The 17,806-nt window shown below is 45.0% G+C and overlaps 1 protein-coding gene across 1 annotated transcript; it reads right to left on the bottom strand.

Moving 5' to 3' along the window:
• Window positions 1–1,310: 1,310 nt before the first annotated feature.
• LOC137541143 (speedy protein 1-A-like) lies at window positions 1,311–15,509 on the bottom strand. The gene is made up of 7 exons (XM_068262297.1): window positions 15,325–15,509; window positions 11,177–11,314; window positions 9,211–9,332; window positions 7,745–7,803; window positions 7,538–7,623; window positions 4,156–4,318; window positions 1,311–3,459 (listed from the first exon to the last, which is right to left on the bottom strand). The coding sequence occupies exons 1-7, from the start codon at window positions 15,372–15,374 to the stop codon at window positions 3,283–3,285; spliced, it is 795 nt and encodes a 264-aa protein (XP_068118398.1). The 5' UTR covers window positions 15,375–15,509; the 3' UTR covers window positions 1,311–3,282.
• Between the last annotated feature and the right edge of the window lie 2,297 nt (window positions 15,510–17,806).

Raw genomic sequence — 17,806 nt, 5'->3', positions numbered from 1 at the left:
GCTACCTATAAATGGGGGCGCTGTAACACTAGCCTCCCCTCTTAAAAGGTGTGGCACTCTCTGCCTGCCTATATTTTGGGGGCTTCTCTGACAATCTCTGCTGGGGAAGGGGGCACTTTGTCTACCCATAATGGGGGACACACTCTGGCTACCTGTAGGGGGTCGATCAAACATTGAGATCAAACAATCCCTATTAGCCCTTACATTTATAATGGGTACTGCACTACCTAAAACATAACCTTTAATAAGTCATATGTTAAAAATGGGCCATTAAACCATTACCATATAACACATAACATTTAGGGGGAACTCCACATATATATATATGTAATACATCGATACTATGACCAATTTATCTCATGAAGAAGATAGGGTAAAGGCTCTGCCCAAATACAGCTGACAGTACGTTATTAGCCACACCCATATACAAGAAATACACAGTGGTAGTGGAAAGTCACAAGGTCATAGAAGGAAGATGTCACTAGCTGAAACTTGTCATATACAGGGTAGGAAAAGACCCCAAGTCAGTGCAAACCAAGTAGTGAAAGCAGGCAATACAGCCTAATTACTGCTGCACTGCTTGATAACCCAAATCATGACAAATAGGACTAACCCCCCACTGACTAACAGACACCCATTAAATCAACATGTTTCGCTTATTAATACAATTAAGCTTCGTCAGGAAAAATAATAAAAGTTGCCCTGCATAACAAAGTGACAGGAAGTCAGAGACCTGACTTGGGCTATACTTCATGTCACTTTGTTATGCACTGAACCTTTTATTATTTTTCCTGACCAACCTTAATTGTATTAATAAGCGAAGCATGTTGATTTAATGGGTGTCTGTTAGTCAGTGGGGGGTTAGTCCTATTTGTCATGATTTGGGTTATCAAGCAGTGCAGCAGTAATTAGGCTGTATTGCCTGCTTTCACTACTTGGTTTGCACTGACTTGGGGTCTTTTCCTACCCTGTATATGACAAGTTTCAGCTAGTGACATCTTCCTTCTATGACCTTGTGACTTTCCACTACCACTGTGTATTTCTTGTATATGGGTGTGGCTAATAACGTACTGTCAGCTGTATTTGGGCTGAGCCTTTACCCTATCTTCTTCATGAGATAAATTGGTCATAGTATTCATTTATTACATATATATATATGTAGAGTCCCTTCCCCCCTCCCCCCCCCAATGTTGAGTTATATGGTAATGGCCTGTTTTTAACATACGACTTATTAAAGGTTATGTTTTAGGTACTATAGTACCTATTATAAATTCTGTGGCTAGTAGGGATCATTTCTATACTTAGTTTGCGCTGACTTGAGGTATTTTCCTACCCTGTATATGACAAGTTAAGATATCTGTAGCTTTCAGCCAGTGACGTCTTCCTTCTATGACCTTGTGATTTACTACTGTGTATTTCTTGTATATGGGTGTGGCTAATAACGTACTGTCAGCTGTATTTGGGCTGAGCCTTTACCCTATCTTCTTCATGAGATGAATTGGTCAGGTGTGTGTGTGTGTGTGTGTGTGTGTGTGTGTGTGTGTGTGTGTGTGTGTGTGTGTGTGTGTGTGTGTGTGTGTGTGTGTGTGTGTCCCAGATGTTATGTGTTATATGGTCATGGTTTAATGGCCCATTTTTATCAAAGGTTATGTTTTAGGTACTATAGTACCCATTATACATTTAGGGGCTAATGGGGATTGTTAGATCCCAGTGTTTGATTGTATCATACCCTGTCATATATTTAGCAATTCAGGTGTTTGTTACCTGTATGGGGTCACTGGCTACCTATACTAGGGGGTACCCTCTGGCTATCTACACTCGGGGGTCACTGGCTACCTATACTAGGGGTTACACTCTGGCTGTCTACACTCGGGGGTCACTGGTTGCCTACACTAGGGGTGACGCTCTGGCTACCTACTCTCATGGGTCACTGGCTACCTATACTAGGGGTTACACTCTGGCTGCCTACACTCAGGGGTCACTGGTTTCCTACACTAGGGGTTACACTCTGGCTGTCTACACTCGGGGGTCACTCTCTGGCTGCCTGCACTAGGTGGGGGGCTCTCTGGCTGACTGTACTTAGCGGTGTGATTCTTTTCACAGAAAGAGTTGTACTGCTTTTAGACACTAAATCCGGGATGAATCATACCGCTAAGGAGGTTATTAGATGTGGCATCAACTTGATATCTAAGTTGGAGAAGTGCCATGCTTCCCACCTCCCCGGCATCATACAAACCCATGAGGATTCTGCGAGTAGGTACCCAGATATTCTCATAAGTTTGTGTGACAAGTGGGTTGTGTGGCACAGCTCCAAGCTGGAATTGAACTGAAGGCCAAATAATGAATAAGTACCTCAGATATGTCCACATTCCGGGTGCATGAAAGATGGCTGTAGATGGCTGGGGCTGCAAGCTAGGATGCTTGTGGATGACTGGAGGGGCTTGCTAACATGGTTGTTAAAGGCTGGAGCTGGAGGCTTAAGGCTAGTTGATGTCGGGAGCGGCAATTGATGTTTTAAGTTGGCTGGAGCTGTAATTGATGACATTGGATGAAGGAGGCATTCATTGCAGGAGGTTATAGGTCCTGCAGGTGATGAGATGGAGATGGTCACTGCAGATGATGGGCACTGCAGGAACTGTATTGAAGGACAAACACTGCAGGAGATGACAGGCACTGCAGGAACTGTATTGAAGGACAATCGCTGCAGATGATGGGCACTGCAGGAACTGTAATGAAGGACGATCACTGCAGATGATGGGCACTGCAGGAACTGTATTGAAGGACGATCGCTGCAGATGGGCACTGCAGGAACTGTATTATAGGACGATCGCTGCAGATGATGGGCGCTGCAGGAACTGTATTGAAGGACGATCGCTGCAGATGGGCACTGCAGGAACTGTATTGAAGGACGGTCGCTGCAGATGATGGGCACCGCAGGAACTATATTGAAGGACAGTCGCTGCAGATGATGGGCACTGCAGGAACTGTATTGAAGGTCGACCACTGCAGGAGATGACAGATACTGCAGGAGTTGAGTTGAAGTAGACAGTCAGTGCAGGAAATGACCGGCACTGCAGGAGATGATAGGAGCTTCTGAAGATGACACTGTAGATGATGGCAAGAGCTGTAGATGGTGACAAGCTGCTTGAGATGACAAGATAGGAGGAGATGGGAAGAGCTTGAATGTGTCAGAGGAAGCAGGAGGTGACAGTCACTGCAGATGGTCACAGTCTGTAGAGAAGATGGTAGGGGCAGGGGAGGGGGAGGTGCAGTAGATGACAGTTACTGCAAGATGCAACAGGTTTGGTTCCTGGACCTCTCACAACGGTCACAGGTGTAACCTCTTGACGGATGCATCCCCTTCTTTTCGCTGTCGGACCTGTACTTCTCCATGATGGCCGGTCCATGATAGGCCATCCTCTGTCTCCTCCATGCCCAGTGAAACTGAAACCTCATGACCTAATAAAATATATAAATTCATATTAGTAACGCTGGAAGGAAGTATAAAGCAGAGAAGATAAAGAATATTTCAGGTTGTGTTTTATAAGAAATGATACAATACTGTGACTGAATGGAGACAACTAGAGCTTGACGTAAAATCGGAGATCTGATCTCCATGTGTGTTTACATGACCCAGTAACATGCCCCCTTTTGCAGTGTACCCCAGATTATATGCAGCAGGTGGGCTGGTGCTGCTGAGGATGGAGATCCTTGCTAACGGGCTTGCTGGTAAATACTAGCCTGCATGGGGTACCGGGGTTAGTAATGCTGGGGCTCGGGGCATGCTGTCCTCATGTATTATATGATGTGTAATAATAGTGTGGTTGGTGTGGCATGTGAGCAGTGACATGGCCGGTGCTGCACATGGAGTGGTTCCCTGTGTATTTCAGTGGAGCTGTGCATTGATGCAGGAGGTGCCAGGCATGGCTCCAGCAATACAGAAGATAACTCGCTGTGTCTATGTACTGTGCTGCTCACCTGCTACTCAGCTAATCACAGCCACACTATGCTAAGAGATCCATTGTGCAATTGTTCTGCTTAGTAAATGAGGCTCATAATGTTTCTGCTGTGATGGTTGTAACTTATAACATCCTACTTACATATCACTTTTCCATCACATTTTAGGATAATGTTTAGGGCTCGGGCTGTACTTACATGACGACATTCCTCTGGACTGACCCAGGCACTGTAGTTCAGGCGTCGGTACAGGGACCACACGACATCATCAAACTCCTTCCTGTTGACAAAGAATTCTGCACCGAATAGGAAGACGCACGTGTAGGTATCCACATCCTCCTCCATCTCATTTGCGAGATACCTGCAGACATTATGGCAGAATAAGTATTTGCTATAGAGACATACACATATGCATTGCTGAATTGTAATATGTAGCTATAAATGGAATTGTGCTCAGTTGAAAGTGTACCTGGAAGAAAAAGAAAAGGAAAAGATACTTACCTCAGTCCAAGGAAGACTCTATATAATCTAGAGGCCTCCCCCATCCTCCACGCCCCACTGATCCAGTGCTGGGACCCTCTGCACTGATTGGACAAAGACTTGTTGAATAGATCGGTTTCTGAGCATGGCCACACTGTGGAGATGCACGGATGGCCCAAATCTCCTCAGTAGAATGGAGCCACTCATGCATGGCTCTGTCCTCCGTACACCAGCAGCTCTGTGCTACGGTGCAGGCACTGGCCATCTGTGCACCTACACAGTGTGGCCACGCTTGTACATGGACAGGAGCACAGCCATGCAGAGGAAGAGGGTCCCGGTGAGATAGAGATAGAGATGGGCAGCAGAAAGATAGGAGAAGCCTCTGAATCACCCAGAGGCTTCCCTCTCCTCAGGTAAATGTACCTTTTGTGAGTTTTTCTCATAGGCTTACCTTAACTAAGTGATAATATGCCTGGACATTGGCTTCTAACAGTCTCCTATGCCCTGACATTGGCATCTAACAGTTCTCTTATGCCCTGACATTGGCATTGAACGGTCTGCTATGCCCTGACATTGCATCGAACGGTCTGCTATGCCTTGACATTGACATCTAACAGTCTCCTATGCCCTGACATTGGCATCTAAAAGTCTCCTATGCCCTGACATTGGCATCTAACAGTCTCCCATGGCCTGACATTGACATCTTATACTCTCCCTTGCACTGACATTGGCATCTTAAATTCTCCTATGCCCTGACATTAGCATCTAATATTCTCCCACACCCTGACATTGCATCGAACGGTCTGCTATGCCCTGACATTGACATCTAACAGACTCCTATGCCCTGACATTGGCATCTAACAGACTCCTATGCCCTGACATTGGCATCTAACAGACTCCTATGCCCTGACATTGGCATCTAACATGCTCCCATGGCCTTACATTGGCATCTAATACTCTCCCATGCACTGACATTGGCATCTAAAATTCTCCTTTGCCCTGACATTGGCATCTAACAGTCTCCCATGCCCTGACCTTGGCATCTAATATTCTCTCATGCACTGAGATTGGCATCTAACAGTCTCCTATACCCTGACATTGGCATCTAACAGTCTCCTATGCCCTGACATTGACATCTAACAGTCTCTTATGCCCTGACATTGACATCTAACAGTCTCCTATGCCCTGGAATTGGCATCTAACAGTCTCCTATGCCCTGACATGTCACCAATAAACAGCAATGTAGCATCATTGCATCTCTGTATATGGCAGCACTATCTGATGGGGAAATAATGTGAAACCCCAGATTTTGTGGAATGATGTTTGTACTTATAATGGGGAAGATCTACAAGTGAAATTCCACTGTAGTGATTGCAGCAAACATTACAATTCCCTAATATTGGCCATCACTGCTACAGATGAAGACGTCCCCCCTGCTCAGTAGGGTGTAATGGGCTGCCTGACCCACCAGATACCGGGCACCCATTCTGTCCTTTCCAGCTTCTGGCCTGTGTGGATGGAGATCACATGGTCAGTGTGGAAGTCACTGAAGCCAGGTCAGCACATGAGGAGACCACAGTAATCTCTGGCCGCTCGTACAGAGCCAGCTTCAGTGACTTCCATCCTGAGCAGATCCCCACAGGCAGGCACCCAGAACAGGCAGCACAGTCATAGCTATCTGTAGAGCCGGCTGCATTTTATATGTACTACACTGAAGGCCATTACTGGGAAGGTCCATGCTTGCTGTAGTGATAGTGGCAATGAGATCACAGTGATTGTGGGGTCAGGAGCCAATGAAAAGGGACCCTGACCGGCTTACACCGACAGCAGGGCGAGTGAGCTTCAGCGACGGGGACAGCGGCACCATTGGCGGTAGCGGTGGGTCCGTGTGGTGTGGTAATTGGAATCTACGCCCTGGCAAGAATAAGCAGCCATAAATACGGCGTAGATTTCAATTACCGCAGTACGGTAATTAAATATTTTTTCACACAAATGTAGCAGTTTGTGACACACGCCATTTTTATTTTAACCTCCTGAGCGGTATGGACGAGCTCAGCTCGTCCATTACCGCCGGAGGGTGGCACTCAGGCCCTGCTGGGCCGATTTTTATCAAATAAAAAGCAGCACACGCAGCCGGCACTTTGCCAGCCGCGTGTGCTGCCTGATCTCCGCCGCTCTGCGGCGATACGCCGCGAGCAGCGGCGAAAGAGGGTCCCCCTAGCCGCCCGAGCCCTGCGCAGCCGGACCAATCAGTTCCGGCCAGCGCTAAGGGCTGGATCGGAGGCAGCTGACGTCAGGATGTCGGCTGACGTCCATGACGTCACTCCGCTCATCGCCATGGCGATGAGAAAAGAAAAACAAGGAGGGCCGCTCATCGTGGCCCTTTTTGTTATTTCTGATCGCCGGAGGCGATCAGAAATATGCAACAGGAGCACCCTCTAGTGGGCTTTCATGCAGCCAACTTTCAGTTGGCTGCATGAAATAGATTTTTTTTTATAAAAAAAAAAACCTCCCGCAGCCGCCCTGGCGATCTCAATAGAACGCCGGGGAGGTTAAATAATGGTCTTCCAGATACAGAGTCCTTTCGAAGCGGTATTTCAGTTTGCCGATAGCCGATAATCTCTTTTTTTTAGCCGTTACCTCTGGTTTTCTTCTCTTAAAATGAAGAAGAACGTTAACCTGTGCTATGATAGGAGGTGTGGCTAAGGCACTGGGGATTGTGGGTGTGTCATGTGACAATGTGAAATGCAGCATGAAGGGTTATGGAAGGGGTTAGGACTAGTCTGTCCAGTTCATGTCTGTGGGATGAGATGACTTGGGGTCTGGGGTCAGCATCTAAAAACAAAGATCTGAAGCTGGTATGGAGAAGATGGTCTGTGTGGATGGGAGGTCACATGACACTCCAGAGTTTAGGACCCGATCATGTAGGTGAGTATGATGGGTAGCTTTTCAGGTAAGCAGTACATAATAAACCTCTTAGGTGGTAGAAAATAAAAATAATTATTGCAGTGGTGCTCTAATAGACATTCAGTTCTCTTGCCTGATATATTACAGCCAGTTATCTGGAAATATGAATGAGGAGAGGAACTCCAATACTTACAAAGCAGCAAAGAAATTCTGGACGGTACATTCCTCGATGGAAAGGCCAGCTCTGTGGAAATAGATGAGGACCGGGGCCAGCAGGTACTGAAATGACAATTACAGAGCACATTAGCATTTAATAATAGGAAATCTATTCTGTATTCTCAGTGTGTTTGTGTATGAGAAAACAGCATAATAATCACATTCATTATTTGCTGATATTTACCTTGTCTGAGACTCTGCGGCATCCGTCCAGCTCAAAGAGATGCTTGATCTGTGGAATGTCTGTTGAATAGAATAAAACAGTCAGATATTGGAACTATAATAGTTATATAATTTACTGTACTACAAAGAAGAGAAGTCTGTTATCCATCGTCATGGCCCTGAACTCCCATTACAGACTCCTCCCATAGCCACACCCCCTGCAAACTCACCACTAGGCAGCCTGTCCCTTTTAATCACGCTTATAATAATAATAATATATTTTATGAGGTTATAGATACACAAAGGAAGAGGAGGAGAGGAAATATATGATTGAAAAAAACAGATGATGGTTTATTTACCCATTTCGTTTTACCTTTTATGTTGATTTACTATTTTAATATTTAATATTGTATTTTGTTGTATTGTGCTAAGGAGTGTCTACAATATTCATCTTTTCAGACACTGCTTTATTTGATCTGAGGAAGCGCGAAATGCGTTATCGTTTTTGTGTCTAATTATTAAAAATGTTTTCCTATATTGGCGTTGCCCCTTCTTGTTAGAGGTAAGCCATTTTATATTTATTACATCCATGGTTATTTGTTGGGGCACCTTCTCCCTCCCAGTGATATTGTTTACAGCCCCCTAGCTATTAGAGGTTGCTGTCAATTGTTTGTTTTGTGTACCCGAACAATCATTTTTTCTGGAGTGTGACCCATACATTTGAAGACAAAGAGCCCGAGTGGGGACGGGATTTCCTCACTTGTTTTTATACTGTGGTTGCTGGTCTTGCAACCCACCTTTGTGAGTACCTCATCACTTTGCATTTATTCAGAATTTGACATTAATATACTGTATCCGTAGGAAGCCTTGGGACTTCTCTGGACTACACACCTCCTCACATGTCACTTCTAATAGCTGCCAAGAATGCAGCTCCATAGGATTCAGTATGAGAGCTTAGGTGAGGCAATCTCATGGCAGCTGCAGGTGTTTATATAGATTTTTTTGTACATATCCAGGAGAATAAATTTTTTTTTTTAAAAGTTAAATAGTCTGGTGGTAGTACTGTATACTATGCAGCTTTACCACCTAAGATGTGCCCCCCCCCCCCCCCCGACTTATTTCCATTCCTGTGCCCTCAGCTGTGCCCCACCCCAGTTATCTTCCCCATTATCCCAGGGTCCATTATAGCAAATATTCTAATCTTCACCTATACTGTCCAAACTATAAAAATACAATTCAGAATAAGCTTATAAAATAGGAACTAATTCAAAGACAGCTGGCTGATTTATCGCCACAAGTGCAAAGTTACCGTGATCAGAAGTGGAGCAGTTACACCTGGCAACCAATCACAAACCTTGTTTCATGAACAGATGAAACTGAATTGGTTGCTGTGACCAACTGCTCCATTTTTGCTCCAGTTTTCTTTGCACTGTCTTCATAAATCAGCCTAACAGGTTCTGATAATGGTGTAGAAGGTAAATATCTGACCAAGAAGCTTGTAGAAGGCTTTCCTCATGGCTCGTGTAATGTTGGCCGGCTTCTGAGGGTGGGATGAGAGACGTCCTGTCTCCGCTGTCTGTCCGTCTGGGTCAGTCACAGTCTCCACACTCCTGTAGGTAGAAATTACACACGTTTATATATCTGGCAATGCATGCTGGGAAAGATATTCTGCAAATCTGTAAACTACTTGATGAGGAGGATGGCAGCATCCAAAGAAAGATATACTGATCAGGGGAAGTTGCTATGTGCAGATAGGGGAGATTTACTAAAGGTTGGGGAACACTGGACAGAACAAGGGATTCAGCAAACCCAGACTGGATTTATTGAAAACTGTCTGCTAACATGTACCAAAAGTTATCAAACTCTACCCAGTAGCTCCGCCCAGTTGCCCAATATGGCAGCAGCCTTTTCTATTATAATGGGCAAGGGGGCAGGTACCAGGTTCCAGCCATTCCTATTGCATCAAGGCTTACTTTTTTCTCCTTACAGGTTTGCTTTAACCTTGTAGAAAAGCTGTGATCTGCAGCAATGTGGGGCTTTGGTGAAAGCGGGATTTTGTTACTTTATTTTTGCCGCTGTAGAACATGGACAACCTCATTCAGGGGAGGACTGGCCAGGGGGGCAGGGGGGAGATTTCCCCCCAGGCTGCCTCTCATTTAATGATTTAGGGCTGGTACAGTGTCTGGTGCATTGATGTTTTTGTATAAGGCAATGTGAACCACTAGGCTGGCTGAGGCAAATAAATGCCCAATTAGAGGGTGGGCAAGCTGGTAAATATACATAGCATGATACAGAGCAGAGGCTTGCCTGCAGGGTCTGTGGGAACAAATCTGTCTGGTCTCTCACCATTGTTAAAATGGCTGCATGTGCACAGCTACATAAGGTATTGTATAGGTTGAAAATTATTCGACAATCCCTAGACTCCTGAAGGGCTGCTTGAAAACAGTCCCTAGACTCCAGAAGAGCTGCTGGCAGATAGTCCCTGGACTCCAAAGGGGCTGCTTTCAGGACTTGTGTGAGAGATTGGCAGGGACAGGATTGATATTATAGGCATGTAGCCTCTGTGTGATTTGGCTGCAATACAGATAAGCTCTCTGATCCATCTCAGTCTATTCTCATCTCTCTCCCACTACTGGAATATAGCACATGGGGCATGTGTGTGATGTCATTTTGGCTGGGGCTGCTGTAAAAATGGGCCTCTAATTTGTGTTTCCCCCCCCCCCCCGGGCCAAAAGGTCCCAGTCCTCCCTTTGACCTCATTGTCTGCAAAAAGTATCTTTACACTATATACAATCGAAATACTGTCTTTATTTGTATTAGAGATTTCAGTTAGCATATATACGGTATGGGTCTTATTCCTACTGAGAAAGTAGCTGGTACATGTGCTATGCTGCTAAGTGCTCCTAGAGCAATGTTATGCTGGTGTGGGGCACACAGTGAGTGTGGGCACTAAGGGGTTTCCCACGCAGGTTGCGGAGGGGTCTATATCATTAGCTGCACAAAGGAGGCATTTCTGTTTATGGGGAAGAGGTTGGAGAGCGCTGTGTGATATATACTGACTGAAACTCTTAATGTAACAGAAAGGGACTTGGACTTTATAAGAACATAGCGATCCACCATATAGACATTTGTGACATATATTGTGTATAGATATTTCTATTCCATCCAGACCAATGTTGTAATAGAAGTGTCACAATATTGTCTATTTCCATCTACACATATAGAAGTCACAGCGGTACATGCATGTATTTATATGATAAGGTGGCATAAGTGAAGGTGCTGTCCTCATTGCACACCTCCATATAACTGCAGCCCTGTGTGGTTACAAGAAGTACATTTATGAACAATTGCTTCAGTTACATTCTTTGTACAGCGCCACGGAATATGTCGGCGCTTTATAAATCAATAATAATAATACATGGAAACACATGGTAATGTGTGTAATCCTACTTACTGTGCCCTAGCAGGAAGAGGTGAAGCTCTGCTGATGGGTGGCAGAGTCTTCTGTACTTCTGCAGGACACGCTGGCGGTGGCACAGGAGGCACAGGACAGGCTGGTGGAGGCACAGCAGAGGGACTGGTGGTCTTGTCTCTGTAACAGAAGATATAAAATAGTAACTGAAAGTTCAAACATTTTATTAGATGAACAGTATCACAGCAAGCATTTTCTTATATTATTTTTGAACTACTAGGTTGGGAAAAGACAAATGGTGGCACATCTGGAATCCCCTTTCATGTACAGCCATATAATCCAACTAGCAGAGAGCTGTTTCAAGCTATTTGGCTTTCATCAGTGTAAGGTATAGCTATAGATCTAGAGCAGGGGGGGGCAAACTACAGCCCCCTGGCCGGATTCGGCCCGCTAGGCCATTTCATCCAGCCTGCCGATGCTGGGCCGGTATTGCTTGGCCCCACAGGAGGTGAATTGACTTGCGGCGTCTAATAATTCCCAGGTAGCAGCCTGCAGCTCACCTCCTGCCTACGGGATTGTGGATTCCGGCAGGCAGAGCAGGACTATGCGAAAATGATGCCCGAAGCCTTGGAGACTATTTGTGTCTCCGGGAAAATGATGCCCGAAGCCTTGGAGACTATTTGTGTCTCCAGCGCAGGGCTTCGGGCTCCATTTTCCTGTAGCCCTGGTCTGCCTGTCAGCCGCTGGCTGCATGGAAGATCATCAGGAGAGCTGCGCAGCGGAGGCCGGGAGAGGAGTCTTATTCCAGGTGAGTAAATGGTTAATTTTTTTTACAGGTGCCCACATTGCATGTATTTTCTGGTGAAAGCTGCTCACATTCTGTGTATTTTCTGGTGACAGCTGCTCACATTGCGTGTATTTTCTGCTGACAGCTGCTCACATTGCATGTATTTTCTGGTGACAGCTGCTCACATTGCGTGTATTTTCTGGTGACAGCTGCTCACATTGCGTGTATTTTCTGGTGAAAGCTGCTCACATTCCGTGTATTTTCTGGAAAAAGGCAGCACAATTATGTGAATTTTCCGGGGAAAGGCTGCACCATTATGTGCATATTCTGGTGAAATGCTGCCACATTATGTACCTTGCTGTCTGAGGGGTCTGCCTGCTGTCCCTTTGTTGTTTGTGGGTGAGGGGAACGTTGTTTAATTACCTTTTGGGTTACTTTGCCTGTGTTTTGGGAGAAAACTTGGGCCCATCTTGGAAACCCCAGAAAGGAAAAAACTGAACAGCTGTACTCTGAGGTAAAAGTGATCTGTGTGTAAACCATTACTTCTGTACGGATAATACATGTGGTGATCTGGTGTCTGTGAACCTGTCAGCCCTATTGCTGCCTCAGTGAGGAGTGGAAAACACAGGAAATGGTCACATGTCAGGTGTCTGTAATTTCCTGCTAATCTATAGTTACATTCCACTTCTCCCAACAATGAATAGAACCAGCCATGCTATTCTGTTGTTACACTCTTGTGTGGTGAGCTCTATAATGGGGAAACAATACAAAGGGCCCATCCACACTAGGGTGATTAGCGGGCGTTTACCACCAGGGCCGGGCCGAGGCATAGGCTGGAGAGGCTCCAGCCTCAGGGCGCAGTGTAAAAGGGGGCGCAGAATTCATTCAGCTGTCATTTATAATTGTGTTTGAATCAGAAAGAAATAAGAAAAGGGGATACATGGCAGTGACTGCAAGCCAGATAACTACATATTAAGGTGTTGGGGAGGTTGTGGGCCCTGTGGCGCCTCTTAGTCTAATAGCAATCAGTGTGTGATGGCTGGGGTGGCAGGGATGGAGGGGCGCACTTTGGTGTCTAAGCCTTGGGTGCTGGAGGACCTTGTCCCGCCTCTGTTTACCACTAATCGCCGAGCCGTTAGTGCCTTTTTACTATATGGCAGTGACCTCACTGCCACCGATCACAGGTGATTCGCAATTGGCGGCAATTGCTAAACGCAGTGCATGTAGAGTTTTCCCGCTATTGAAGAGCGATCGTGATTAGCATGCTATAAAAATGCTAATCGTGATTGCAAATAAAGCGGAAACTTTGTGATCTTACAGTGATTTTACCAGGATAATCGCGGTAAAATCACCTGCACAAAAGGCTATCGCTAACATTTTGCATTTACAAGTGTGAATGGGCCCAAAGGGAAAACTGAAATGGAGAACACTATAATGTGAGCAATATAAAGATATCAGTAGAGGGGAGGCACATGGGATGGAGGCATGTAATGGGGCGTTATTATGGAGGGCTTGTAATGGAGGAACATGGAATAGGGGCATTATATTGAGCGATATAGAATGGTTTCTAAACGAGGAACTGCCAAACTCTGCAGACGGTATAATATGTAAGTACTGAAATGTCTCTTTTCAGTATTTGGGAGCTCATCATTTAAGTGAAGAGGAGGATCTTTTTCCCATCTGCAGCTCTGCTTACAGAAGAGGAGCTGTCACTCATTACATGGAGGCATTTCTGAGCATCCTCTATAATAATCTCCCTGTGTCCCTGCGTGTGCTGTCTCTGTGTAGCGTTGTCTGTACTGAACTGCTGTGCGCATTTGCGCAGCATGGACCCGGCCTCACAGAGACAGGAGGACGGGACCAGGGAGCCGAGCGGGCAGCATTTGAGCGGGCGGCGTGTGAGTGGGCGGCCGGGTGTGCGGCAGGTCTCCGGACAGCCGGATGTGCAGCTGGTGAGCGCGCAGCGGCCGCTGAGCAGGCGTCTGGGTGTTCAGCGGGTGGCCGGGTGTATAATTCCTGTGTCCCTGTGTCAGTGCTTTTGCGCTACTGCGCATGTCCAGCACTGACAGCCGTTGGGACAGGACGCAACAGGCTTAGGTCAGCTAGTTAAAAAACTATATTGAGGATTTTACTCTGATTCAGTTACATTAATGACTGAAATGATACACCCACAACTCTATGCTGCCCCCTGGAGGCTATACTTACCTGTTGCTGTCTCTTCCTGTGCCCATCTTGGTGATCAGAATACGAAGAAACATGGTGAAATATAGTGACTGGATGGAGTGTGTCACTGTAGGCTGTTGCTTTGACTATATTATATCTGACTGGAGGTCAAAATATTCACTTCAGGCAAAAGAAATCAGGAAAGAAACCAACTGGTGACTTTCCTGATCCAATGCTTGTAGCGAGTAATGAATAACTGCCATCCTCACGGCAAACAGCCTCCTGCCAGACCTCTAGCCCCGCCCCCTGCACCTGAGCAGCCCAATCTACATAGATACATTCTCAAACCAAATCTGAATGTGTGTGCAAAGCTCCCAACTGTCCATCTTTTGGAGGGACAGTCCCTTTTTGGGAGCCCTGTCCCTCTGCCCCTCTTTCCTCCTCATTTGTCCCTCTTTCAGGACTTTGTCCCTCTTTCTATGTAAATATATGTATTTCCCTACTGAAAAATGTGTTTAATTGGCTCTAAATTTTATTCCCATCTTTGAAATGTATATATTTCTTATTTTCAAATGTTAATATGGAGGAAAATGAACCAGGATAGAAAGGATCAGTGTGGTTTGAATTATAAAACAACATATTTTTCTTATGAAATCTTTGTGATATGCGTGACGAGGAGTGTGACGGGGCGGGATCAGGGACGTGGCAGAGGCGTGGCTTAAGTGTCCCTCTTTCTCATCTCAAAAAGTTGGGCTGTATGTGTGTGGGGTCACCAGATCTCATAAACCACAAAAAAAATAAAAACCCCAATATAATTTGTGTCAAAAATGCTCATAAATGTCACTTTTCAGTATTTGGCAGCTGATCAGTGAAGAGGGGGATCCTTTTCCCATCCGCAGCTCTGCTTGCAGAAGAGAAGCTGTCACACATTAAATTGCAGCATTTCTGTCAGTCACCCCAGGAAAAGGATTCCTGGCTGCCAGGAGGGGTGGGAGAAGCCATCAGGAGCAGACGGAGCCCCCAGAAGCACCCCAACTGCCAGCAGGGAGTCTCTGAGCTGCAGGCCCCATGTCGGGCCTACCGCTTTCAGCTCGTTTATCCTGCCCTCCATAATGTCAGCCATCCCGCCCAGGAGGTTAATAAGAAACTATTATGAGGATGTTATTCTGCTTTAGTTACAACATGAATGACAGAATGATAAACCCACAACTCTGTGCTGCCCTCTGGTGGCTCCACTTACCTCTCGCTGTCTCTTGAGCGCATCTTGCTGATCAGAATACGAAGAAACATGGTGAAATACGGTGACTGGATGGAGTGTGTCACTGTAGGCTGTTGCTTTGGCTAAATAAAGCTGACTGGAGGTCAAAATATTCACTTCAGGCACAAGAAATCAGGAGAGAAATCAACTGGTGTCTTTCCTGATCGAATGCTTGTAGCGAGTGACGAATAACTGCCATTCTCATGGCAGTTAGCCTCCTGCCAGTCCTCCAGACCCCCTGCACCTGAGCAGCCCAACTGCCAACTGGCTGCAGCAATATGGCTGCCATTTTACTGATTTTAATACCAAGTTCAGACAGTTTGTTCAAAAAAAAAAAATACATATTTAGAAGAATGTTATTCTGAAGCGTAAAATACATCAAACAGTTGCAGCTGTTCCCAGTTATAAAATAACAAGTGGCTATACCTTTTCAAACCTAAATGCACAGCAAGTATACTATATATACAGTATATGCCTAAAGGGAACAGCTACTCTTTTGTTAGGATGGAGTCGCTGCTGGTATCAGGAAAGGCCAAAAAAATGCAAAGCGTCTGTCCTTTTTAGCACCCCAGACGGAGCAATCTATGTTGTCCCCCCATTCCCCCATGCAACACTCACACACGTACTTTATGCTTCTTATACAGGGCTACATTTCTAAAATATAACATGATGATACAACAGGAGTTCCTTCCCCAGAACAAGATCCTTCCTCTGGAAGACAGACGAGGTATCTTTTTTTTTTTTTTTAAATTTCCACTGTAGTATTGCTTTAACCTCCCTGGCGGTGCATTTCTGTCTGGAATTATGAGTCAAAAGTGGTACATCTTTTTCAAGAATTTTAGGCCTCCAATTCTTAACCCATTCGCGTTCCGTCGTTTTCACGTGAGAAATGTTCACCTCCCATTCATTAGCCTATAACTTTATCACTACTTATCACAATGAACTGATCTATATCTTGTTTTTTCCGCCACCAATTAGGCTTTCTTTGGGGGGTACATTTTGCTAAGAGCCACTTTACTGTAAATGCATTTTAACAGGAAGAATAAGAAAAAAATGGAAAAATTCATTATTTCTCAGTTTTCAGCCATTATAGTTTTAAAATAATACATGCCTCCATAATTAAAGCTCACGTATTGTATTTGCCCATATGTCCCGGTTATTACACCGTTAAAATTATGTCCCTATCACAATGTATGGCGACAATATTTTATTTGGAAATAAAGGTGCATTTTTTCCATTTTGCATCTATCACTATTTACAAGTTTAAAATAAAAAAAATATAGAAATATTTCATCTTTACATTGATATTTAAAAAGTTTAGACCCTTAGGTAAATATTTACATGTTGTTGTTTTTTTTATTGTAATGGTTTTTTTTTTATAGTAAACAATTTATTTGGGTAGTTTTGGGAGGGTGGGAAGTAAACAATAGATTTATAATGTAAATGTGTGTTCATTTTTATTTTTTTTTCCTTACAGTTGTAGTTTTACTTTTTGGCCACAACATGGCGGCCATGAGTTTGTTTACATGACGTCACTATAAGCGTAACACACGCTTAAGGTGCGTACACACATGCGACTATAGTCGTTTGTAACGATCGTTCCCCGATCTTTACCAACGACGATCGTTACAAAAAACGAACCACCGACTATTAAGGCAAACGACGAACGAGCCAAATCGCTACAAAAGAAAGTTCTGTCTCGGCGGATTTTAACCAACGACGATCGTTTGCAAAAGTAGTACATCGTTGGAAACGATCGTTCGTACTAGGCTTGACATGCGCATTTCACTATTTCTCCATGGAACTTCTCATTTTTATGCGCAGGCGCAATAGTTGCTTTCTGTGATGTAACGTTCGTTCTAACGATCAGATCGTTACACACATTTTAAAACTATCTTTACTTAGGTCGTTCTTTCATCAATTAAAAGTTCGTTCGTCGTTCTTAACGAACGATCGTTGTCGCATGTGTGTACGTAGCATTAGAGTGACTCATCGGGGAGGGAACAGCCAAAAAAGAGAGAAGCCGTCGCTTTTTCAGCGGGGGAGAAGAATCAGTGATCGGGCACCATAGCCCGATACATTGATTCCTTGGCTACCGAATCCGCGGCCTGAAATTCGCGTGCACACGCGCGATCGGCCGCGGGAGCGCGCATGGTTCCTGGACGTAGTTTCTACGTCCAGGAACCAAAATAGGTTAAGTTATAACTCACCAAAATATGCCAGAATAAAAGCCTGATAGATATTCTGCATCTAAATAAAAGACTAGAACACACATTTGTTGAATTAATTACATTTGTAAATAAACTTAAAAAAATTGTGAAACTGTACAAATAAGGCAGACAGAGAGTAGTCAAAATCCAGGCAGAGGTCGGTGCAGGCGGCAGGCAGAGAGTACTCAAAATCCAGGCAGAGGTCGGTGCAGGCGGCAGGCAGAGAGTACTCAAAATCCAGGCAGAGGTCGGTG

This window comes from Hyperolius riggenbachi, chromosome 12 (genome assembly GCF_040937935.1).
Source record: "Hyperolius riggenbachi isolate aHypRig1 chromosome 12, aHypRig1.pri, whole genome shotgun sequence".
Lineage (NCBI taxonomy): Eukaryota > Metazoa > Chordata > Amphibia > Anura > Hyperoliidae > Hyperolius > Hyperolius riggenbachi.
The sequence above is the reverse complement of the archived record's forward strand: the minus strand, read 5'-3'. Positions and strand labels throughout refer to the sequence as shown.